A 26489-nucleotide genomic window follows, 5' to 3' on the forward strand; every position below is an offset into this window, starting at 1 on the left:
TTCATTAAAAAAATATTTTATTTTAGTTTTTCTGACCATGTTCCAAGGTATGTGGGATCTTAGTTCTCTGACCTGGATCAAACCCGTGCCTCCTACATTCGAAGCAGGAAGTCTTGTCCATGGGACTGCAAGGGAAGTCCTTATAGGTTTTCCTTTTAAAAACAGATTTAAGACTAAGAGAGCGTAGGATCAGTGCCTTACAAAAGACAGGTTGAAGCCCTGAACCTCCCCAACTCATCTTCAGTATGGCTCCGTAGATGCCTGCAGTGGGTCATCCATTCCATCCAAGCCAGGGATTGGGAGATGGGTGTAAACGCTCAACTGCGACGATCTTGGGATCATGTGCTGGCCATGCAGTTTGTCAGTTAATTGACACTGAACTTAGTTTCCTCAACTGCACTACATGTCTAGTAATTCGTAGCCATTGTACAGATGTGAGCTTATGTAACAGTGGTACTGATTATTTACCGAGAACTCCAGGAGGTCCAGGCATTCCTTTAAGTGCTCAATCTGTTTTATCTCCTGTAATTCTGCTCAGATAGGAACTTCAGAGCTGGGGCCTGAAGACTGGCAATTTAGAAACCTACTCAGTTAACCCTCAGATCAATCAAATTGAGAACCATGGATGTGTACTAATGTTCAGACACTGATTAACCTCTTGGGGTTTTAGAGAGACACAAAAACCTCATCCTGCCACTCACTAGCTGAAGATGCTTGTCTGAGTCTTTTAACTCTCCAAACCTCATTTTTCTTGCTCAAATGAGAGCAAAAATAGCATCCACTTCTGAGAATTACTCAGAAGATGCAATGAACCAGTTTGGGTGGTTATACATATGGCACACACAAAATCTTTATAATGTTAGCTGGTGCCTGGAGGCCGACTCCTTTTTCTTAGGTGACCTTCTGACCTCTGCGCCCAGGTCATCATGTTAGTTTAAATTTAGCACTTTTCCATCCACATGGTTCATTTCAAATCCTAAGTTATGGGGGAGGGAATAGTGTGTTATGGTGGAAAAATCCTTGTTTTGGATCTAGCTGGACTGAGTTCGAATTTGTATATTCATTTGAGCCTCCATTTCCTCCTCCATGACATGGGGGATCCTCTACATTGCTGGGAGAATGAGAAATAATTGATGTAAAGGTGCAACGTACAGGTATTGCATTATTATTGGTGTAGTTTTAAAATCTACAAGATGTGAAAACAAAAAGGCAGAAAGCTCTTTAAAAAATTCAAACAGGAAACAGAGGCAGAGGGTGGGGAGAGGGTGGAGGATGAAGAAAAGCTGGGGAGGTTCAGACTCCCAGAGGAGAGGTCTTCACATCACTGTCCCCTCCCCTCAACACCTCCTTCCCCACCGGGGGTCAGCACTGGACAAGGATGGTTACCTCTGCTTAGGGCTGGGCAGGACCGCACCCCCATTTGGTGGTGAATTTCCTCACAACTCAGCTAGAGATCTGTTTGGACCCAGGAAGAGCTCTTGCCAGATGATCGGGGAGCTTGTCCACGGCTGCAGTGCTAAGATTCAGGCCACAGAACAGAGGAAGCATTTTTCTCCGCAGACCCCTTTCAAGCGAGAATGACATTTTACTGGTCACAGGCAGTCTCAAGTCTGTCTTTAAAAATTAGAGAGCTGATAAACACTAAATGTAGTGAGTAAAAATGCTTTCCAATAAAACATGTCCAGCTTCCTAGTTTTTAGTTTGCATGTTGACAAATTGTCTGTGGTCACCTCTGAATGTAGGGAAATTGGTCATGGTTCCTTTAAATAAGAAACATTTTCTGTTCAAGTGAGTCACCTCGGTTTTCCAGCTTTCAAAATCAAGTTTATTTTCTAGTTCTTTCTGTTCAGGAATTTTCTTTCTCTCTTCCTAAAGACCAGAGTTTGCCCTTCTGCTGGAAGGCAATGGTTTCACAGGTTCTCTTTCATCTCAAGATTTTTTTAAGCCCTGCTGAATTTGGTAGCAAATTCTGAACGTAGAGAGGAGAGAACCAGGAAGTGAGGCTTCCAGGGGCAGGCATAAAAGCCTGGTGGAGGCATCGAAAGTAAAAGTAAACTTCTTCCTGGAGGCGTTTCCAACCCCACCTCTTGTCTCCCCCTCCCGCTTGCCTCATTTCCAGGGATTTTTCTCCAGCTTGGTTGTAAGAACCAGCCTCAGCAATCCGACGTGTGAAGTTAGGCAGTTTGGGGTCTTGTCGTTGGGAGTTTGGTGGCTGGGATGTTGCCAGGACTGTGTGGAGCAGGTGAGTGCCTGGTGCCCAGTTGGCTTCTGGATGCCGCCTTTCTCACTCAAGGACTTCCCTGGGGAAGTTACCTGCCAGGGTGCCAGGTTCTGAGTGGGTTTCTATCTGAACCACAGCCCCTGGCTTTGCTACTTTTTAATCTGAGGACTCTCCAGTTCCTCTGATGCCCAGGGAAGAGTCCTGCCAGGGTGCCAGGTTCTGAGTGGGTTCCTATCTGAACCACAGCCCCTGGCTTTGCTACTTTTTAATCTGAGGACTCTCCAGTTCCTCTGCTGCCTCGAGTATAGGTACACTGTCTATCTCCTTCTGGTTTACTTTAGATTTCCCACAAGACTTTATTTACCTTCTTATATTTATTTTCTTTATCACTTGTCCTGGGGCAGAGGGTTGAGTTGATCACTCAATCAGGTCCCGATTCCCTATAAGCCCTTGGTCTTGGGGACCCACGGCCCTTCCCTCCACCTCCGCCCTGCTTTACCCATTTTCTTGGATCTCCCCACTCCCAGCCTATCTCCTATCCTCCTCGCTGGCTCCCAAAGTGTGTGTGTTTGCTAGTCGCTCAGTCATGTCTGACTCTTTGCGACCCTAGAAACTGTACCCGCCAGGCTCCTTTGCCCATGGGATTTTCCAGGCAAACATATTGGAATGGGTTGCCACTCCCACCTCCTGGGGATCTTCCCAATCCAGGGATCGAAACTGCGTCTCCTGCATTGGCACTTGGATTCTTTCCCACTGAGCCACCTGGGAAGCCCAGCTCCCAAGACAACCCTCCCCATCTTATGATACATATCCTTAATTGTTCTGTATCTTTGTGAATGTACCATTTTTTTGTGTGTGTACACTATGTCTTAAACTGTGTGACCAGAGCAAGAAAGTAATTTCTCTGTACCTCTGTTTCCTCATCATTAGTGGGATTAACACTCCCTCAACAGGTAGCTGTGAGGATTTATTTGATAATAACAGCTTTAGCCACTTAGTGACTGGTGTTGCTCTCTACCCAGTAAGTGTTAGCAATTATTATTACATGTTATGTATTAGTATTCATATTGTATTTTGCTTGTTCTGTTTTTGACTTTTTATTTTATTTTATTTTATTTGCAAGTAAGCACTCTGTACTTTAATAGAACTTTAAGTTAAAGTACAGAGTTCTGTTTTTTAAGTGTTTTGCCTGGTCCCACTTTATAACTGCTGCTTATTATTCCATGACGGACAGTTTCTACAACTTATATAAGTACTATAGAAGAACTGGCCCACCAAGAACTTAGCTGGATCCAGCTTGCAAACCTTTGCCATTCTGATAGGTACAAAGTAGGTAGCTCATACCTACTTTGTATTCCCCAGCTTAGTCATGAGTTTGAGTATCATTTGCACACTTTGGCCATCTGAGTATCTCTGTCAAGGAACTCTATAATCAGATCCACTGTCTTTCGTCAGGGTTTCTTTTCCTTGTTGGTTTGCAGGAGACCTTTGTATATTCGAGATATTTCTACTCCTGTGGCACAACCTGGGAACATGGACATGAAAGATGTGGTCCCTGCCTTTGTGAAGATCACAGCCTAGGACAGGAACCACCCATAAAACGGCAGGACAGATATTGGGTGGATATTCAGGAGGTCGCAAGAAAAGAGCAAGGGGGCACTTCCTGGACTAGGATTTAGCCACTAATAGGTTTTCCTTCTGTGGCTGCCTTCTCACTTCTCAGGGCAGAGTCAAGGGAAGTTAAGGGAACAAAAGGAACACAGCACTCCTACCTAACCCTGTGCAGGTGGAGGGGCATTTTCAGCTATCTCGTTAATCCACTCGGCTGTGAAATTTGCCCTCTGAAAGCTAATACTCCATTTGGGGAAAGAGAACATGTAGTTTCAAAGAAGAGAGGTTTTTTTTTTTTTTTTTTTTTTTTATTCTTTCTCTGCTTTAATCACCAGAAAACAACTGATGAGAGCCAAAAGGCAAGGCTAAAGTGAGTTTTGTTCTCTGTTTTATCTCTAGGTCCCAGTCCATGGTGAGGGCCCTGGGATTTTATTTTTCCTTTGGTGAGTTTGGCTGGGCCTTTTGGGAGGAAACACTATGATTCTAGAGTTTTCTAGACCTAGACTGCTGAGGGTGAGATCTGGTGGTCTTGGGGTCATGGAGGTGATCTTGTATTTGAATGTAGATGGGGGAAACCATGAGAGTTTCTGTGGGGGTCAGTAGACCCTCTGAACCATACTGAGGGCCCCACAGTTTCCAGAACTCAAGATCACTCAGGAGTGCTCAGTGAGTATTATTGAAGGAAACCACTGAAGTCTTAATAATGAACCCATCAAAATCTGTACATTTCTGAAAAGGAAAAGAAAGGGTTCTTAGCTATCATTCAGTTCAATTTTTTCCTTTGGAATGTGGTACGGAAGCCCCAAAGAGAAAATGACCTGCCCAAAGTCACATAGCCAGAGGCAAGTCTCAGATGGCCAGGTCCCCACCCAGCACCTACCTCTTATTTCACGGGCTCCTTCTTGGAGATGGAGACGGGGTTGCTGCCTGGAGGCTGGCCTGCCTCACTCAGCCTATGGTGACTCAGGAGTTTTGAAAACAGGAAGTAAGCGAGCTACGCTGTTGGTTCTTCATTTGACTCTAATTCCTGTCTTAGATCTACTGAGAGAAGAGGCCGTGCAGTGGCTGCTGCTGTGAAGGTTCCAGGATCCACCTCTGGTAAGATCTGATGGGACTTTGGAGAGGAAGACCTTTGATTCTAGAACTCTCTAGGCTACTGAGAATGGGATCTGGCAGGTTCGGGGCCCATAGGATAATCCTTGTATTTGAGTGTAGATGGAGAAACTTGGAGAGTTAGCCGTGCCTCTGAAGGCCATGGTGAGGGTCCAGAGATCCCAGATGTCCGTGTCCCTCCAGCTTCGGTAGATGATGCATTCCTGGGTTTTAGAGGGGGAATACTCCAAGTATATTCATCTTTACAGAGGCCTCACCCTTATGCCAGCCAGACTTATCAAAGAACAGAAACCAAAATTCAAATCTCAACTGACTTTGCTGATGTAGCTACCCATCTGCCGACCCACAGACCACCAACATAAACACACACACACCTAAACAGACACACACAGAAACACACACACAGTGCTAAGCACTCAATTATTTATTTATTTATCTTTCCGGGGTGGGGGTGGGGGGATTAAAAGGGTAAAGAACAGTACAGGGAATAATAAAATGGCAGTAGGTTGATAATCAGTATTTGTGGAGTTAAGCGTTCATAGGTGGAATTATGAATTTCATTCCAACATTGGTTTGGAAATGTGAGATTAAGCATTTACAGGTGAAGTTATACATTTGTTCAGTTTGGTAGGTTCTAAATTTGGTTGGAATGTGGATACCTTTCCTGGGCTGTGTGATAGTGCTGGCTGGGGCCCTGCAGTGAACAGTGCTTGTGTGGGCCTCTGGCAGGTTCTGGGGGAATCCCAATTTGGAGTGGGAACCCCAATTCGGAGTGATCCTCCTGGACTGGAGGGAATGGCCATCCTATTACTTAGGGCTTTCAGGCCTGAGACTAACTTTCCAGTACTCTTGAACTTTGAATGAGACACAGATTTTTGTCTCAGAAGAGGAATGCAAATTTTGGGTTTATTTTCTCCAGCTTTGAGGTAGTTTTCCATAAGACTGAGAGAGCTAAGATGCTGCTAGAATGTTGTTAGAAGGATTGTTTGTGATTAGATGAGATTTATTTGCAATTTAATTGTGGTGTAACAGGCAGTGCTAATTTGGGACTCTGGGATGAGGTGCTGAGATTTAAATCCAGACTTCAGCACATACCAGCTTGGTTGTAAGGTTCTGACCTTCTCTCTGCTTTCGTGGATTTGTTAAGAATTTTTGTTTGTTGTTTCTTTTGGGGGTTTCTTTAAGAATTCCAAAGACCGTATAGTCCATGGGTTCACAAAGAGTTGGACATGACTGAGTGACTTTCACTTCACTTCACTTAGTCTTTTAAAATTTTAAGTAATTCATAATCTTTAAAAATATTTTGATTATGTGTCTTTATTAAATTTCTTCACTGGCTTCCAACTGCAATTAGAATGAAATCTAAATCTTTTCAGGGTCTGTCACTGAGCCTCTTGAGATGCTCAAATCTGGGCCTGATACCTCTCACTAGTTTATTTCTGAACTGATTTTTCATGGTAATAAAGTGAAGATGATAATAGCATTTTCTAGAGAGGATTGCAGTAAATGAGACAAGAAAAATATTTTTATGTTTATATGGTTATATGTTATAAACATTTATATATCATAATACAAACATTTGGCTATATAAAAACACTTTGGAGCACACATTATAAAAATAATAGATATAGTTACATATCATATAATACAAGTATATGTATGTGGGCTTATTACTTAGATATTATATAATTGAAAGTAAAACTTCTGAAGGCCTTTCCATTCCCACCCCTCTCCTCTATCTTGCATGCAATATACATCAATATATTCAAACTGATATATTCTACATATGTATATGCATATATTATATATGCATGTATGTGAATAAAATTGGGGAAAAACCCACAAAAGTGACCCCAAAATTACTTCTAAATTTTTCCAAGTGGTATTTTTCTTTTAAAAGTTCTCTAAGGAACAAGTGTTACTTTTACTACTTTAGGATGAGAAAAATAGAGCAATGAATATTCTTTTTAAAATATTACTCTAATAAAGTTTCTGGCTTATGAGCTCGTGCAATAAACCCAGATCCCATAAAAAAAGAAGTGCCTTTTAGTTCCTCTTCCTATAAAGCCTAATCTAGAGGTGGCCCGTGGTTAATGGTATAAAATCTAGAGCAGGTAATAGTGCTTCCCAGGTACTACGAGCAGAGAGATGGGTGACCTAAACAAAGACAATATTATACCACAATGTGTTTTGGAAAATCTGGGTCAGGAAAGAAGCCTCGCCAGTACTTTCCCTACTAAGTGAAAGTAGTAGGGATGCGATGTAAAAATCACTTAGAAAGCACTGCCAGGCTATTGCAAAGAAAATGAAATGACCTGGTTATAGAGGATGGGAGCCAATCATGTTATATTCAAACTCATGTCATTCTGGCTTTGGATTGGATTTTTTTATATGTCAGGAAATGCTGTTGAACATGTAACAAAAGCCTTAAAAAGCTTTATGTCTTTCATCTCAATAATGCTATTTCTAAGAAATTATTCTAATAAAATAATCAGAGTTGCATTGGAGATTTGCATTGTAAGATCATCCTAAATGTCATCACTGACTCAATGGACATGAGTTTGAGCAAGTTCCAGGAGATGTGAAGGACAGGGAAGCCTGGCATGCTGCAGTCCATGGGGTTGCAAAGAGCCGGACACGACTAAACAACTGAACAACAACAAAAAATGTCATCAGAGACTGGTTAAATTATTGCCCATTTGTATGATTATATAACTTACAGATGTTCAAATCCATGTTGTAGAAAAAAAAAGACATCAAGTTGTACTTATAATATTATCAGTGGAAAAATACACTTACACCTCAGAAATACAGTGTGTTCAGATAGGAGGGAAAATATATAAACAGTACTAAAATATTTTGTAGGAAAGACAGTAAAATATTATTAGGTAGTTATCTTTTTTTTAAATTATTTGTTAATTTGTTTACTTTTGGTCGCACTGGGTCTTCACTGCTGCCTTGGGCTTTCTCTAGTTGCGGCGAGTGGGGGCTACTCTCTAGTAGCGGGTGCACTGGCTTCTCATTGCTATTGCAGGGCACGGGCTCTGGGTACGCGGGCTACGAGTTGTGGCGCACGGGCTCAGTTGCTCTGAGGCACGTGGAGTCTTCCTGGACCAGGGATGGAACCTGTGTCCTCTGCACTGGCAGGCAGATTCTTATCTACTGTACCACCAGGGAAGTCCTATCTTTGTTTTTTATTTTAAGTTTTTTTTCAAATTGAAGTATAGTTGATTTTCAATATTGTGTTAATTTCTGCTCAGTCACACGCACACATGCGTGTGCACACACACACACGTATACATATACATTATTTTTTTCAATATCCTTTTCCATTATGGTTTATCATAGCATACTGAATATAGTTCTCAGTGCTGTAGGGCAGGACCTTGTTGTTTATCCATTCCATTTACAGGAGCTTACCTCTTTGAACTGCAACCTGCCACTTCATCTCTGCCCCTACGCCCTCTCCCTTGGCAACCACACGTCTGTTTCTGTTTCATAGATAGGTTTCATTTGTCCTATTTTAGATTCCATAGATAAGTGATATCATATCGTATTCATCATTCTCTTTCTGATTTACTTCATTTAGTACGACAATGTCTGATTGCTGCAAATTATATTATTTCATTATTTTTTATAGCTGAGTGATATTTCATTGTATATATATACCAGATCTTCTTTATTTGTTCATCTGTTGATGGACACTTAGGTTGCTTCCATGTGTTGGCTATTGTGAATAGTGCTGCTATGAACATAGGAGTGAATGTATCCTTTTGGATTAGAGGTTTTGTCTGGATATATGCCCAGGAGTGGGATTGCTAGATTATATGGTAATTCTATTTTTAGTTTTCTGAGGAACTTCCATACTATTTTCCATAGTGGCTGTACCAACTTACATTCAGAGAAGGCAATGGCACCCTACTCCAGTACTCTTGCCTAGAAAATCCCATGGACGGAGGAGCCTGGTGGGCTGCAGTCCATGGGGTCGCTAAGAGTCGGACACGACTGAGCGACTTCACTTTCACTTTTCACTTTCATGCATTGGAGGAGGAAATGGCAACCCACTCCAGTGCTCTTGCCTGGAGAATCCCAGGCATGGGGGAGCCTGGTGGGCTGCTGTCTATGGGGTCGCACAGAGTCGGACATGACTGAAGCAACTTAGCAGCAGTAGCAGCAGCATTGGCCATTTATATTCTCCTTTGGAGAAATGTCTCTCTGGGTCTTCTGCCCATTTTATAGTTGGTTTTTTTTGTTGTTGTTGTTGAGCTGTATAAACTGTTTGTATATTTTGGAAATTAAGCCCTTGTCAGTTACATCATTGGTAAATATTTTTTCCTATTCTGTAGATTGTCTTTTCATTTTGGTTTTTTTTTTTTTTTTAAGGGAAGGATTTTTATTTGTTTTCTTCACTTCTGTGCTTGATACATATAGGTCTCAGTAAATTAGTGTTAAGTAAATGTATTCATTTTCCATGTGACAAAGGCTGTGTGCCTGCTCAGTTGGTTCAGTTATGTCCCACTCTTTGTGACCCCATGAACTGTAGCCCGGCCAGGCTCTTCTGCCCATGGGATTCTCCAGGCAAGTATACTGGAGTGGGTTGCCATTTCCTTCTCCATCATTTTGTTTTGGGTTTCCTTTGCTGTACAAAAGTTTGTAAGCTTGATTAGGTCGCATTTGTTTATTTTTGGTTTTATTTCTATTGCCTTGGGAGACTGAAAACATTGGTACAATTTATGTCTGGAATGTTTTGATTAGGGCTTTTAACTTTGGATGATAGAATTATAGGTATTTTTATTCTTTTATCTTTCCTGTATTTTCTAAGATGAATACAAAAAGCATTGTTATCAGAGTCAGAAAATCATATCAGAAAATAATTGTTATAATATCAGAAAACAACTGCAAAGGGGGAAAAAAGGAGATTCTGCTTTCATTTGATTCTTTGGTTGATTTCATTCTGTAAAATGATATTTTAGCAATGGTTAGAACTGTTAAAAGATCTAAGGACACTGGACTTAATGGTACTAAGCAGAACTGGACCCAGTTCAGATCCTTTCCAGATTCATATACGGGAATAAAAATAGGACTTTAAGCAGAGCTTTTCATTTAAGTTCATGTACATTTAGCATAAGTAATACACGCAAATGGTAAAGATTCACACTGTGCAAAGGGTACAGAATGTAGAGCATGTCACTTCCGGTCCACACCCGCGCCTCCCCCACCCCCAGACCTCTAGTTCCTCTCTTCTCAGGCAACCAATGTATTTTCTTCAAAGATCTGTGAATACAAAAACTAGGCACTTTATGAGTTTGGTATGTCACTTTCCAGAATTTCTGTATCTTTTTTTTTTCTGCTTTTATGTCTATAATCACTGAAAATCTAATTGTGTTGTTTGAGTGTTTCTGAAAAGTAGCTATATGATCCTTGGTTATTATATCTTCACTGACATAACACATCTTGAATATCTATGCATTTTAATTTCAGAAGGTGGAGGGCATCTTCTTAAGTGCTGCACAACTTTCAGTGTATGACTATACTGTAGTTGACTTGAGTGAAGTGAGTGAAGTTGCTCAGTCGTGTCTGATTTTTGCAACCCCGTGGACTGTAGCCCACCAGGCTCCTCCGTCCATAGGATTCTCCAGGCAAGAATACTGGAGTGGGTTGCCGTTTCCTTCTCCAGGGATCTTCCCGACCCAGGGATCGAACCCAGGTCTCCCACATTGCAGACAGACACTTTAACCTCTGAGCCACCAGTAGTTGACTTAACCACTCCTTTATTGGAGGACTTTTGGGATGTTTCAAGTTATTGAAGCTTACATATCATGCTATTGTGATATGTACAAACCCTGTAGAGCATATGTGCTCCTATAGAGTGTGATTTAAGGAATGAACTCACTAGTCTGTTTCCTGGAATGTCCAGCAGCTTTGTTTGTTGAACTTTGAACTTATGCTTTTAGGTGCTGGCCAAATATTTAAGATATCAAATATTTTTATGATAATTGATTGCTTTTGCAGTGAATGATCTAGGCTCTGCAGTCTTTGTGACTCCAATGTAAAACAAAATGCATCTTCCCAAGAAACTGTCCCTACAGTTCCCTAATCAAGAAAACACTTTGTCTAAACAGTAATGCCAGCTCTAGACCAAAAGTGTGAAAAAAAGTTTTGCCAAAAAGTTTTGCCATGATTCCAGTTCTAAAAAAGGAAATAATCAGAGATATGCCCAGGATATATGAAAAAGTCCCTCAATGCAATTTTATTTTAACAGTAAAGAAACAGAAAATTGCTTAAAATCAATTTTATTTTCACATGTTGGAATTCAAGAAATATTAAAAATATGCCAAAAAAGAATGTTTATGGTAAGGGTAAACGTTCGTTCTAATTATTAAGTGGGTTAAAAAAAACCCAGGTGTACATGTTTGTTTTTTATATAAATGTATCTTTATGTGTATGTGATGTATGATAATGACAACTGTAACCATGTTATAATTTATTGTATTTTCAATTTTTACCCTTCCCCCTCAAAAAAACCCCACTGTTCTATAATCAGCATTGGGAGGCTGGAAAAAGAAAAGCTAAAAAGCTTCAAAATCTTTTGGGTTACTTTAAAACAAGTTATTTTTCTGTGAGCCACTTTTAAAAAATACTAAAATTTACCTTAATGTTTCTATTTTAACATCTGATGTACAAAATACACAGGTCCTGGTTCACTCTATCGCCCCTCAAGTGATAGTCAGGATTCATGGTTTCATCCAAGAATGTCAGTGAATGCAGGGAGCTTAAAAATTCAGGAGCCTTGTTTCAGGGAGGAAAGAGATCCAAACAGGTTAAGATTATTTGATGTCAAGCAAAATGCCCAGAGGCACAGAGTCTGTGGGAACAAGCAAGTGATGGAGCTGAGGTTAAAGGTTTTCTAGTTCAAGGTTCGCAGACAGTAGCCCTGAGGTAAGGCAGCATTTGAGTAAGCCTTCAAGGAAAAGTTTTCAACGATGAGGAGATTGAAAATTGCTGCTTCCAGCTGACGTTTCCAGTGAGGAAGCAGGAAAATTAGGAGGGTAAGAGAAGTGTTGAGGTTACATGAACAAGTGTTCATGTAAGTGTTCATATAACCACCTGCTGTGGGGCCAGTGGTGGCCAGCCCCACAGCCAAGGTGTTTCCTTTCTTTCAGGTGAACACGCCTTTATTCATTAGTTGTTGGTCATTACTCTGCAAACACTATAGGTGTTACATACTCAAAGTGGGCTTCCCTGGTTGCTCAGAAGGTAAAGAACCTACCTGCAGTACAGGAGACTTGGGTTCGTTCCCTTGTTTGGGAAGATCCCCTGGAGAAGGGAATGGCTACCCACTCCAGTATTCTTGCCTGGAAATCCCATGGACAGAGGAACCTGGAGGGCTACAGTCCATGGGGTGGCAAAGAGACAGACGTGTCTGAGCGACTATCACTTTCACTTTCATACTCACAACACTGCAGGAGAGGTTGTTCTTTTGATCTTACCTTACCGAGGAGAATCTCACCCTAAGAGGCTCTGAAGTGCCCAGGCCTGGGCCAGGCTCACCCTGGGTTCTGGTCTAAGTTCTGTCTGACCCCACAGCCCCACTGCCTAGACACTCAGCTGCTGGTGAGATTCCTGGCTTTGACAGTGACCATGTAGCCCGCCTCGAGTAGTCATGTCCCAGTCTTGTTACTATGCTGTGTCTGATACGAAACCTGCTCTAAGGGCTCCTTGTGCCTAGAATATAGGTCTATCAGAGCAGGGAGGGTGAAGGAGAAATCCACGGTGACTCAAGGGGCTCAAGGGGGAAAACTCCAGGTTCGGGGCTACTTGTGTGAAGCTTATCTGTGGTTTCCGGAAACACTACCCTCTCCTTTTCTTACCTGCTCAAATGTGTGTGTGTTAGTCACTCAGTTGTGTCTGACTCTAGGAGACCCCATGGACTGTAGCCTGTGAGGCTCCTCTGTCCATGGAATTCTCCAGGCCAGAATACTGGAGTGGGTAGCTATTCCCTTCTCCAGGGGATCTTCCTGACCCAGGGGTCAAACCCAGGTCTCCTGCATTGCAGGTGGACTGTTTATCATCTGAGCCACCAGGGAAGCCCACTCAAACAAGTAAGTATGTGGAAATAGGGCTTCCCTGGTGTCTCAGTGGTAACAAATCTGCCTGCCAATGCAGGAGACGTGGGTTTGATCACTGGGTCAGAAAGATTCCCTGGAAAAGGAAATGGCAATCCACTTCAGTATTCTTGTCTGGGAAATCCTATGAACAGAGGAGCTTGAAGGGCTACAGTCCATGGGGTCAAAAGAGTCAGACACGACTTATCGACTGTACAATAGCAATATGTGAAAATACCCCATAATTTGAGTTGAAAGGCTGACCAAGTTCTTCTGGGTTCTGTTTCCAGTCTTGGGTTCTTGACCAGCTGAGAGAGCCAGTCTTGAGGCCCCTGGAGGACAACACTGCATCGTGTCCTCCCACCACCATTGTTTCTGCCAGATCATATCACTTTTCCCACCTCCAACCCTTCCAATCTGTCCTCCACACTTCATTTTATTTTTTAAGTATAATTTTTATTTTATACTGGAGTCTAGTTGATTTACAATTTTGTGTTAGTTTCAGATGTACAGCAACATCATTCAGTTACCCATATATGTATGTCCCCCACACTTTAAATGTTAATACTAAATTGGATGACATCATTGTCGTGCTTACGATGCTTTCTTAGTTTCCCATTACCTCCAGGACAGAGCCTGACCCCGTTGACCCATGGTCTGGGCCCTTTATAATGGTTCCTGGTCACAGTTCCATCCCTTTGTCTCACCATTCCCTCTTTCAGACTCTTCACGGTTACTTTTTGAGCTCTCCATGCCTGTCTGAACTGACTTGAACATTCTTGCCTCCATCTTTTGCACACATTATTTCCTTTAAGAATTGTCCTTCACCCTCTTTTCCCCAAAGGTGACTTCTCTCCAGGAAGCCCTTCTCCCAGGTTGAGTTAAGGCTCTATATTTCTCCTGTGCTCTGGTTACAACTCTCTGACCACTGATTAGTTTGTAAATCTATTTTCCAAAGCAATGTTATGTTCCAAAATGATAACGAGTGGGAACCTGTTTGTTTGTGGGTTTTTTTTTTCATTTTGTTTTTCTTCTTCCCTGTATCTTTAGCATAATGTCTGGCATACAGTAGATGTAATAGCATTTGATGAAGGAACAAACCAGTAAGTGGTAGTTTTCTTCCTCATCTGAAAATAACATTGTGTTTTAACCTAGGTAACAACTACATTCTCCTAACACTTGAAAAGCATGGCTCTCACCCAATGTCTCTATAATATTGGGGAGCAGCTGGGCAGTGACGACCTGGCTGCCCTCAAGTTCCTAAGCCGGGACCACATCCCATATAGGAAGCAGGAACCCATCAAGGATGCCTTGATGCTATTCCAGAGGCTCCAAGAAAAGAGAATGTTGGAGGAAAACAATCTGTCCTTCTTGAAGGAGCTGCTTTTCCGAGTGAATAGACTGGATCTGCTGCTTAACTACTTGTATACCAGCGAGGAGGAGATGAAGAGGGAGCTTCAGATACCCGGCAGGGCCCAGATCTCTGCCTACAGGTGGGGAGAACCTCCACGGGGTGGACCTGGGAGCTGTGGGTTTGAATGGACACATCTTTATGGGCAGGGCTGATATTGTATGTAGGTTGTCTGTGTGGAGTGACTTTGGAGGCTCTGGTAAGAAGTTTCACCATGGCCAGGTTAAGAAATGTAGAGACTTAATGTAGAATTCAGAGGAAAAAAATACTAAAACCAATAAAGTAAAATTTTCTTTACATAGTGAAACATTACCAATAGGTACATGTGCTAATTGCTTCTGTCGTGTCTGACTCTTTATGACTCTATGGACTGTAGCCCTCCAGGTTCCTCTGTCCATGGGGATTCTCCAGGCAAGAATACTGGACTGGGTTGTCATTTCCTCCTCCAGGGAATCTTCCCAACACAAGGATTGAACCTGCGTCTCTTATGTCTCCTGCATTGGCAGGCGGGTCCTTTACCACTAGAACCACCTGGGAAGCCACTGAAATTCAAATAGCCATGCTTTAAGCATTCTAACTCTCCTCTCTTTACATGTCTGTTATCTTGATGCCTCTGCTTTGCTGGTGTTCATACCGTGCACTTAACTTTGCCTATTATTAAATAAAGCATTGTAGCTTCCCACTCGAGAACCTGTCCCATCTACTTGTGGATGACTATGAAATTCTCCACAGGGTTTTAGGCTTTTATTACACACTTTAAGGCTTGTGTTACCAAGTTCTTCAGTGAGGTGTGTGCTGCCAGTCATTCTGGATTGGCCAGCCTGGACCCCCACAATAATTGTTTTTTTTTTTTAATGGTATAAGATAACCATTTAAAAAAAATGATTCATTTATTAATTTACTAACGGTTGTGCTGGGTCTTCAGTTCTGCACCTGGGCTTTGTCTAGCTGTGGCGAGTAGGGGTTACTCTTTGTGCAGCGCATTGACTTCTCATTGTGGTAGTTTCTCTTGTTGCGGAACGCAGGCTCTAGGCGCGTGGGCTTCAGTTGTTGCAGGACTCTGGCTTGGTTGTTTCACTGCACATGTTAATTGCTCCAGAGCAAGTGGAATCTTCCCCAACCAGGGACAGAACTCGTGTCCCCTGCATTGGCAGGTGGATTCTTACCCACTGTACCACCAGAGAAGTCTTAAGATAATCACTTCTACTCTATCTCTGGCCATACACTGGAAACACCCACTGTAATAACCAATCATCCTAAAGGTTAAACAGCTTCCACAATCTCACTTCATAAGCCAGTCTGCAACACCCAATGACTGCTTAATCCCCATGACTCCAGATGCTGTCAGAAGAACGGCAGTGGCTTGGGCTGTCTGTCCTGCCAAAGGCTTAACACAGTAGAGAAATTATTTTTCTAATTGTTCTGGAGCCTATGGGCCTGAAATTGAAGCGTTAACATGACAGGTTCCCTTTTGGAGGCTCTAAGGGAGACTCTAATTCATGCTCCTCTCCTGGCTTCAGGCAGTTGCAGGCAGTCCTTGGTGTCCTCCTTTCAGATGCATCACTCCAATCTTGCCACTCTCTTCACCTTGTTTTCTCTCCTTTGTGTCTGTGTCTCAAGTTCCCTCTTCTTTTAAAGACACCAGCCATCGGGTTAGGACCATCTTAATCCAGTCTACAGATGAACAAGGTAATGGGGGTATGAGGGGCCCAACATCAAAGGGTGAGGAGCAGGGCAACTGGGTATGTTCAGAGAGGAATGAGGAGATGGTGGTAAGGCATGGCCAGAGATGAAGAGGCAGACTAGGCTCAGTTCACAAAAGCCTGTGTTCCAGGAGGAGGTGTTTGGCCTTCCTATTGAAGGGAGTGGCTGGGAGAACATTGACTAGTTTTAATTGAAGAATTAGGGTTAAACTGATCTGTGTTTTGAAAAGAATAATATCCAAAATCAAAGCTTTTTTTTTTTCTTTCTTTGCCACAAGATCTTGATCTTATAGTGAAGGACAAGGGAAAAACACAATTCACTCAACTGATATTAACTGAAAGTTAAAATTGGGGAACTTTAAAATTTTTTAATTAAATTAAAACTATTTGTTTAGTTACTTTGGCTGTGCAGGGTCTTCATTGCTGCATGCAGGCTTTCTCCAGTTGCAGAGAGCAGAGGCTACTCTTCATTATGGTATGCTCAATCTGGGACTTGTGGGCTTCAACAGTTGCAACTCTTGGGCCCTACAGCATGGGCTCGGTAACTGTGGCGCATGGACTTAGTTACCCCGGGGCATGGGGGATCTTCCTGGACCAGAGATTGAACCTGTGTCCCCTGCACGAGCAAGTGGATTCTTAACCACTAAACCACCAGGGAAGTCCCTGGGGAATTTAAATTCCATTAAGAGTGGGATAGTTGAGCATGAGCCATGAGTCTTCAGTGTCACGACACCAGCCCCTTTCCAAGAACTCAACTCACAAATCATGTCAATAGCTGGTTTTATTTTAAAGGGAGGCCAGAGGATCAAGTCCACGTGACTCCATATATCAGATGGGAAATAACTGAAGAAAGTTAAAGTGTTTCTGTTTCCCCCCATAGGATTCTGCTTTTCCAGATTTCAGAAGATGTGAACAAAGTAGAATTGAAGGACTTTAAGTTTTTTTTGAGCCAGGAGATTGCCAAATGTAAGCTGGATGATGACATGGTAAGACCTGGTGTCTCACCCGAGGTGTAGCCCTGAGGGTGAGTCAGCTGGTGGGGATTACTGAGACTAAAGAGAGCTCTTGTCAGTAAAAGCAACCTGAATTCTCACTTTTTAACCAAGGGAGAAGAATGCTGTCTGGAATGAGTGCTGTAGATATGATGCCTTTGTATAATATAAGGTGCTGCTCACATTAATTATCAGGGACAAGACAGAGTGAGGAACAAAGGGAGAAGGCTGGTTGTGGGAGCCTAGGTCAGTGTGGGGGCCTGTAGAGCCAGGAGAGCCACCGGTGGGCCTGAGACCATTTCCCCACTTCTGCAGTCTCTGAAAAACCTGGGACCTGGAACTCTGTGTGCGTGTGTGTGTGTGTGTGTGTGTGTGTATGGTATGGTGTGTCTATACATATATGTGTCTGTACTGTGATGTAATGCTGTATGTGTGTGTGTTTGTCTGTGTGTGTGTGTTGCAGTGCACTGGTCACTGCTCTGTTGTTAAGGACCCTCAGCCTGGAGGTGAGTGGGTGCCAGAGGCAATGTAGGGTGTGAGGCAGTTCCCAGGGCTGTTGCCATGGGGACTGGGCAGCTGCATCTCAGCCATGTACCTGGGCTGCTTCACTGCTGCTTCACTGTCTTCACATAAAAGTGTCCATAGATGGTTGGACCTAGAGACTGGGTGACATCTGAGGTGACTTCTTCTCTATGTTATTTCTGTCTTTTTGGGCCAGAAAACATGAATTCCCTCCCTGATAGTTTATTGATTGGCTTTATAAGACCAGGATGTCCTCTTAAGAGGATCAGCTTGGGAAGCTAGGTGGGTGTCTAATTTGGAGAAAGTGGAAATAAAAAAATAATAATCTAAAAGTCAGTAAAACTCCATCCTGTTTTCTAACTTGACTTCTCCTCCCTCTAGACTTTGCTTGATATTTTCGTGGAGATGGAGAAGAGGACCATCCTAGGGGAAGAGAACTTGGACACCCTGAAAAGAATCTGTGAGCAGGTCAACAAGAGCTTGCTGAAGAAAATCTATGATTATGAAGAATTAAGACAAGGTATAAATAACCTGAGAGCTGTGAATCAGCAAAATGTAGTCTTAAATTGACAGATGCTTCTATGTCACAACTGTTTCTAATCAAATATGTGTATGTTTCTTTTAAAATTCAGAGAGAAGAATGAGCCTTGAAAGAGATCCAGATGCATTTTCAAATGGTAATACTTGCAGATATGTTTTCAAGGTCTATTTAGTTAATTTACTTCCCAGGTGGCTCTAGTGGTAAATAAGCCGCCTGCCAATGGAGGAGATGCAAGAGATGTGGGTTCAGTGTCTGGGTCGGGAAGATCCCATGGAGAAGGAAATGGCAACCCACTCCAGTATTCTTACCTGGAAAATCCCATGGACCGAGGAGCCTGGCAGGCTACAGTCCATGGGGTCTCAAAGAGTCGGACAATGACTAAACTACAAGCCTCATTGTCTCCTCTCTACAACCTTTACCACATCTGCTCTCCTAATAGCAGTGACTACTAGTCACCTTCTCTGCACATTGGAAGATGTAAAAGGAATTGTCAAAAGGCAGAGACCCTGTAGCCTCAGGCTGGCAAGTTTGAAATAACAGGCAGAATGAGTCGGCAGTAAGATTTTCCCTTATTCTGTGGACTGCAAGTATATTATGTTCAAGGCAGTCTGTGAATTTACATTTTAAAAGGGACCTTATGTTGTCCAGGGTGCCACCTCTTTACTAAACAATATCTTCCCTGTCACATTTCATTCCAGATATGTCACAATCGCTTCCAGAGGAGGGCTACTCTGAGATGCCGGCCATGTCAGACTCTCCAGGAGAACAGGACAGTGAGTGGCAGGTACCAGGAAATTCCCATTCTTTCCCCTTTTTCCAGCAGATTCTAGTTATTGTGTTCCTGAGCTTTTTTTTTCCCCCCCAAATAAACTTATAAGGGACAGAAACATCATGAAAAGTGTTGAGAACTATAGAAAAATTCCACAAAAGCACAAGTTTAAAATGTGACTTTGGAATTTGGTAAAGGTGATCTCTTTGGTTTCCCGTGTGTTAAATGTCTATTTTAAAACCAAAGATGTTGGAAGAGTTGGAGGACAGAGGAGTAGGGAGCCTCTAACCTGATCCCTTTAGCAGCTGCCTCAGCTGAAATGGGAGGGGGCTTTTGGGGGGAGAGTTGAACAGGACTGGAAGAAGCAAAGTCTTCGTTTAGCTTGGCATTTCAAAACTGTTTCTCCCTTGTGATTAGGCGTAAGCAGCAAATGTTCACGATCTAGTCATCTCTATGTTCTCCTCCCACTGAGCAGGCCCAAGAATTACCTTTCCTGGTATCATTTCTGTTTCTGTAGCCTTCAACACTTGACCACCTTCTTACTCATCAGCCCATTCACTCTTCCCAGGGAAGCAGAGGAATTGCTATAAGCCAAAAGTCTATTGAAAAAAACTTGAAATTAAGCTTAGGAGAGACCACTCATTAGTGGACTCCTGAGCAAATTACCAGACCTCTCTTGGTACGGGCATCAAGGATTAGCCAAAGTCATGTGACACTTTGTAATCAGTAAAGCATTTTGCTGACATCAATCCCACCCATCAGCTAATGACACCAAGGGCAAGAGAGATTCAATAACTTGTACCAGGTTTGAGGTTATTGAGCCAGGAATTTGGCCCCCTAGTCTGGGGCCCTTTCATCTACCTTGAGAAACTGCATGGATTTCCCAATAAATGCTAAATATCTCAGCACTAAAACAGCCCTGGGGAAATCAGGAGGTCACAGGGTCACTGTCAAGTACTAGAACCTGGATATTGTAACCCATAGCATAACCTGTCTGTCTCCTCCAGTCACTGTGGTCCTCAGAGCCAAGTTAAGCCATCAGCTTTAAAAATCCTGGGACCATGCTGTGTTGTGTGATGGATAGGTCCTCAGCTGTTAGCCCAGAGCATGGATGAGATGATCAGAGAGCCAAGGGAATCACAAGGTCACAAAGGGGCAGCCTAAAGACAGCACTACAATAGTCCTTAGTCCAGCAACTCCTGATTGAGCTCTCTCAAATGAATAATAAATCCTAGTCCCTGACACAGATGTTCTGTGCCTTGAGCAGAGATGAGAATAAGTAATACTAATACAATATGACGGCAACACTATTAATATAAGTACAAATGCTGAGGAGACCCAAATATTGGGACACTGACTTTACACACTAAACTGTGGGGAAGAAGTCTGGGGATCCTTTGTCAGGGGAATGAATGGAAACTAGTTGCTTAGGGGAGCACTGCCAAGTTGGGGTGGGGCCATGGAAAGTGCATTCGCATCCCAGTTGGGCTTGGGTGATGCCTAACCAAAGCTGACCCAGAGAGTCAGCTCCTGGGTTGGATTTTTGTTTTCCAGACATCTGACACAGTTTACCGAATGACAAGCAAACCTCGGGGATACTGTTTGATCTTTAACAATTATGATTTTAGCATAGCACGGAAGCAGGTGCCTGAACTTCACGACCTTAGGGATAGGACTGGAACACACTTTGATGCAGGTACAGTAGAACAAAAAAGAAATGTTTCTAATACCTATGTTTTTGTTGAAAAGGGAGAACAAAAGCTGTATCAACAGGACCACATGTTTCAAAAAGGTGGATCTAACCATATTTCTCTATGGACACGAAGAACATTCTTATATATTTGCTAGTTTTCTGCTTTTGTTTTTTTTTTAATTAATTTTTAAAATCAAAGCAATATATTTATAAAGATAAAATATTAAATTTTACTAAAAGGCTACAAGCAACAATAAATTTTGTTTTTATCTATTTTTGGCTACACTAGGTCTTTGTTGCTGCATGCAGGCTTCTCTAGTTGCAGCTACTGGGCTTCTTGTTGTGGTGGCCTCTCTTGTTGTGGCTTGAGGACTCTAGAGTGCAGGCTCAGCAGTTGTGGTTCATGGGCTTAGTTGTTCAGTGGCATGTGGGATTCTAGTTCCCGGACCAGGGAACAAACTTGGGTCCCCTGCATTGGCAGGTGGATTCTTATCCACTGGACCACCAGGGACGTCCCTAAACTTCATTTTTTTTTTTTTTTAGATTTCTTTTTTTTTTTAATTTTATTTTATTTTTAAACTTTACAATATTGTATTGGTTTTGCCACATATCGAAATGAATCCGCCATAGGTATACATGTGTTTCCCATCCTGAACCCTCCTCCCTCCTCCCTCCCCATACCATCCCTCTGGGTTGTCCCAGTGCACCAGCCCCAAGCATCCAGTATTGTGCATCAAACCTGGACTGGTGACTCGTTTCATACATGATAGTATACATGTTTCAATGCCATTCTCCCAAATCTTCCCATCCTCTCCCTCTCCCGCAGAGTCCATAAGATTGTTCTATACATCAGTGTCTCTTTTGCTGTCTCGTATACAGGGTTATTGTTACCATCTTTCTAAATTCCATATATATGTGTTAGTATACTGTATTGGTGTTTTTCTTTCTGGCTTACTTCACTCTGTATAATAGGCTCCAGTTTCATCCATCTCATTAGAACTGATTCATTCAACTAAATGCATAGAGCTTCTGCAGAGTGTATTAGGTGTTGGGTGAAAACATTGCTTTTGTATAAACCATTTACAGAAGTTGGGCTCTGAGTGCAGCAGAAATTGAGTTCTTAACATAAATAGCATTTTCAAATGTTAAACTAACCAGAAATTCTTTGGCTCAGTCTTTTCTGGCTAAGATTGAGATCTTACAGGTTGAATGAAAAATAATTTGCATCATGTGAATGTAGATATGATGACAACTAAAAGCAATAAAAGAAATAATCCAACCCAATCCATAGTGATATTAAGAATTTCAACTTGATGAAAGAATTTTTGAAAATGGTCTTTATGAGTCATAACATCAGGTAATGACTTATTTTTTTTAAATAGAGTAGCGCTTAGAAAATTAAGATAGGTTGATTTTAATCATCAGGAATCTGTGAATGTTTTCTGTTAACATTTGTCTATTCTAAGGTTTTAAATAGCCATAGAGCTTAAGTTCACTGGCTACATCATTTATCATCATATGTCTTGGTTTATTTTAATAAGAAAGGAAGCATATTAAAGAATATTATATTTACATAGTACTGGTAATATATAGATTTCTGCTGCTTCAACTAAATGTTATAAATGTTTAAGAACACCAAGTGCTCATCATCCACAATAGGAACTCAATACAAAAGTCTAAAATTTATAAATAAATAAGTAGAAATGTACCCAAATTCATTACAAAATGGAGGCTTATACCCCCTCCCCCAAATAGTTAAAAGTTGAAAGTGGTTGCCTTCACAGAAGTGGCTGGACAGAATATAACTGGGTAGTAGGAAAGAGTAGGGAAGGGGTAACTTTTTTATAATAAGTCTTTTAGTTCTACTTGACTTTTTAAACATTCATATCTTGTATTTTGATAAACAGCTCTGAGAAGATATAGGATAAAATAAGTATGGATTTTGTATTAAAAATTTGTTTTGCTTTCTTTCTGGTTATGTAAGTAGTACAGTTAGTTTTTAGACTGGTTCGGTAGTAAGCCTTAAAAATAGCTTACCCATCTTGTAGACTAGTTGAGAAAAGACAATAGCAGTCTCCCCTTTCTCATTTGCCTGAGATCTGGGAAATGTTTGCAGCTAGTGGCAGTAAATATTAGAAGCCTGTGGAATCCAGCCACAAACATAGTGGGTCTTGTTCTTAAATTCAGGTTCAAATTCTTATCTGATCAATGTTCTCTCTAGTTCTAGGTTGTGGTCTAGGAGTTACTGCCGTATACTACTGACTTTCCTTTCTTTTGTTTTCAATAAGTGTATTTATTTTTGGCCGCATTGGGTCTTCATTTCTGTGTGTGGACTTTCTCTAGTCGCAGTGAGTGGGGGCTACTCTCTCTGTGGTGTGGAGGCGTCTCATTGTGGTGGCTTCTCTTCTTGCAGAGCGTGGGCACTAGAGTATGCAGGCTTCAGTTTGTTGGTATGCCCTGGGCTTAGTTGCTCCAAGGAATGTGGAACCTTCCTGGACCAGGATCTAACCCATACCCCCTGCAGTGGCAGGCAGATTCTTAACCACTGGACCACCAGGGAGGTCCAATATGACTTTTCTTGTTTCACTTTTCAGAGGCTTTGGATAAGACCTTTCGTGACCTTCATTTTGAGATAGTGCACTACAAAGACCAAACAGCAAAGGGAATCTGTGAGGTTCTAGAATCCTACCGGAAGAAGGACCACAAAAACAAAGACTGCTTCATCTGCTGCATCCTCACCCACGGAAACAAGGGCATCATCTATGGTTCCGATGGGCAAGAAGCCTCCATCTATGAGCTGACCTCTTACTTCACTGGCTTAAAATGCCCTTCCCTTATTGGCAAACCCAAAATCTTTTTTATTCAGGCTTGTCAAGGGGACAAGTACCAGAAAGGTGTAGCTGTTGAGACCGACTCAGAACAGATGGAAGCCTATTTAGAGGTGGACTCATCACCTCAGAAGAGATATATCCCAGATGAGGCTGACTTTCTGCTGGGGATGGCCACTGTGAAAGACTATGTTTCCTACCGAAACATCTGGAATGGGACCTGGTATATCCAATCACTTTGCCAGAATCTGAGAGAAAGATGTCCTAGGTAATTTTTGCTTATTCAATCCTACATTCATCTCCAAATGTCTAATTGTGGATCACATAGCTGATTCTCAGGTCAGTTGCAGAGTGAAAGAGACAGCAAGTGTTAAGATCTTTAGTTCACAGATGGAAAAACCTGAGATGCTTACAGAGGATTTTCTTTTATTTAGCACTTCAAAGGACAATCAGTATATCATAGAGCTGGAGAGATGGCAAAATCATATAGTACAGCTCTGTTTTTAGGGAGAAACATGACTGAACCCACTCAACAAGTTTGGAATTTCAATGTTTAACATTCTCTTACTATGTCAAAAGTGAAAGTGTTAGTCGCTCAGTTGTGTCTGACTCTTTATGACCCCATAGACTGTAGCCCACCAAGCTCCTTTGTCCATGCAATTTCCCAGGTAAGAATACTGGTGTGGGTTGCCATTTCCTCCTCCAGGGTATCTCACCAACTCGGGAGTGAACCCAGGTCTCCTGCATTGCAGGTGGATTTTTTTTTTTTTAAACCATCTGAGCCACCAGGGAAGCTTTCTATAATAGCTCACCAACCTCAAACCCTCTTGTGGGAGTTAAGAGCCAAAGAGTAGAAACCTTTTATATTCCCAATAATTTGACTTCTTTGAAGCTCACAAAATTTGGGGAAGTATCTTTTCCTCATTTATTATCGTATGTTTCCATTAATTAAATGATAGTATGGCTTAGTTCACCTAATGTACATATAAATATCAAGAACTCCTCTCCAAGTTGCTTCTAGTTTTGTGTCTCATTATGTTTTATGTGTGTGAAGAGCAAGAATTGTCCATGGCAGAGAAAAGACTGAGAGGGAACCATAACATCCAGGCTACATTTTCATTTTGTAACTTAGTGAATGAACCTGCAAGGTTCCAGGGGGCTAGCTACAGAGTTGAATGAACAGGTTGCCCAACTAAACTTATAAGAGGTGCTGGTGAGAAAGGGATGGAGTTGCTGCAGGAGACATTCTATTTCCACTTGCTTCAAGTTTGATGGGGCCATCAGTGAATCCACAGAAGAAATGCCAATTTGAGGCAGAGGATGTTGAGGGGCCTTGAGGAGATTAGTGGGTAAGTGACATCATACTTGGAGTTGAGTGAAGTACAAATAGGCCAGGAGGGAAAGAAACCAAATCCAGTGCTGACACTGAGGTTTCTGATGGTCATAAGATCCCTAATAAACCAAGGGTAAGTTATGAAGCTCTGAGAACTTCTTTACCTAGAAAGCTGGGGTAGGCCTTGGTTTAACACCATATGAATTCAAATGCCTGATGTTTTGAAGGAAATAATTATCACTAACCACAGTAGATGATAGTGATTTCCTCCCATAGGTGGTCACAAGGTTCTGTTACATTTTTCAGGGGTGAAGACATTCTGACCATCCTAACCAAGGTGAACTTTGAAGTAAGCAAAAAGGATGACAAGGAACGTATGGCCAAACAGATGCCACAACCTACTTTCACACTGCGAAAAAAACTCTTCTTTCCTCTTAATTGATGCTATTGTTTAGTTGTATAACTCAATAGTTATGCAACTGAACAATAGTTAAAATGCTGCTACTTTATTCTCTTTCTTCTTCTTTTTATTTTCAAATAGCTGGGAGAGCATGGGAGTCAGGACAATATAATTTTTATGCAAATTCAAGCCTAAATCTCTGGCTTTGTAGACAATAAGTCATAGCTGTGGGCTTGATTTCAATTGTGTTTTTAATTTGATGAAAAGGTTTAAAAATGAACTAAAATGGATACAAAAAACACAGTAAGTTTAAAAGAAATATCAAAGATCATGGAGGGAGATTTTTGTGATCTGACCTAGCTAAAAAATCCCGACTATTGAGGTTCAGGGTATAAAGTTCCCATATCCAGCCTGATTGCTGCTGGTGTGTATGATAAGCTGTCCTGGAAACATGTGACCCTCCTCACCTTAGCCATGAGCAGACCCTGATTTTCAGTGGTGAAAAACTACCACTCTTTAGACTTCAGTTTCAAAAGCTTGGAGATTATTTTCCTTTAAAAAAAAATTATTCATAAATTCAGCATTCAACTTACTTTTAAGAGAAATGATGTTAATATTAACTTGTTTTGTACTTCCAGTAGGTCTTTTCCCAAGCTATCCTTTATACTAATTTGCAAGATTTTTTTTAATAAAAATTTAAAAAAATTCATATATTAAAGATTTTTAAAATACCAAATAATTTTGTTTTTTTAAGAATCTTCCCAAACTCCCTTTTCAGCTTTTATATACATGCTTCTGCAGTGCTGAACATGATTTGCCTTTTTGCTAACAATACAGTATGCCTTTTATACGTTTGCTCTTTCTTTATATGTTCATTTTAAATCTTTAGTAATTAGTAATGTAATAAATATTTTTAACAGAATAAAATATAATTTTATCATACTATTCCTTGGAGATTGTTTTCGTTTTTTTTTTGCCAGTGGAACCTAGTCTTACAGGTAGAAAATGTTTGGGTCATAGATGTGTTTACCTTGAGCCTTCCAATATTTGTTCACATAGTTGTATTTCTTAAACATTTCTTGTCTAAAAAAACCCCACTTCTTCTCCATATTTAAAAATTGGAAGCTGTCACATAAAAACCAGAATACTTTCTTTTGATGATCAGAGTATCTGACCACATTTACACCATGCTCCTGTTTGGCAACAATGAAATGGGTTCACCGAATTTCCACAACCCTTACCCCATA

The 26489-nt window shown here is 41.5% G+C and overlaps 1 protein-coding gene across 3 annotated transcripts; it reads left to right on the plus strand.

The window, feature by feature from the left end:
* Positions 1-2024: 2024 nt before the first annotated feature.
* On the plus strand, positions 2025-26187 carry CASP8 (caspase 8). 3 transcript variants are annotated; one of them, XM_006080519.3, is made up of 11 exons: positions 2025-2242; positions 4232-4275; positions 4869-4930; positions 14206-14543; positions 17045-17150; positions 18060-18198; positions 18311-18355; positions 18918-19003; positions 20543-20684; positions 23276-23777; positions 25149-26187. In XM_006080519.3, the coding sequence occupies exons 4-11, from the start codon at positions 14239-14241 to the stop codon at positions 25282-25284; spliced, it is 1461 nt and encodes a 486-aa protein (XP_006080581.1). In that variant the 5' UTR covers positions 2025-2242; positions 4232-4275; positions 4869-4930; positions 14206-14238; the 3' UTR covers positions 25285-26187. The 3 variants fall into 3 exon arrangements, with proteins under 3 accessions (XP_006080581.1, XP_044793152.1, XP_006080583.1); XM_044937217.1 differs by having other exon boundaries at positions 4232-4244; XM_006080521.3 differs by lacking the exon at positions 4232-4275.
* Positions 26188-26489: the final 302 nt, after the last annotated feature.

Source organism: Bubalus bubalis, chromosome 2 (assembly GCF_019923935.1).
Source record: "Bubalus bubalis isolate 160015118507 breed Murrah chromosome 2, NDDB_SH_1, whole genome shotgun sequence".
In the NCBI taxonomy this organism is placed as follows: domain Eukaryota; kingdom Metazoa; phylum Chordata; class Mammalia; order Artiodactyla; family Bovidae; genus Bubalus; species Bubalus bubalis.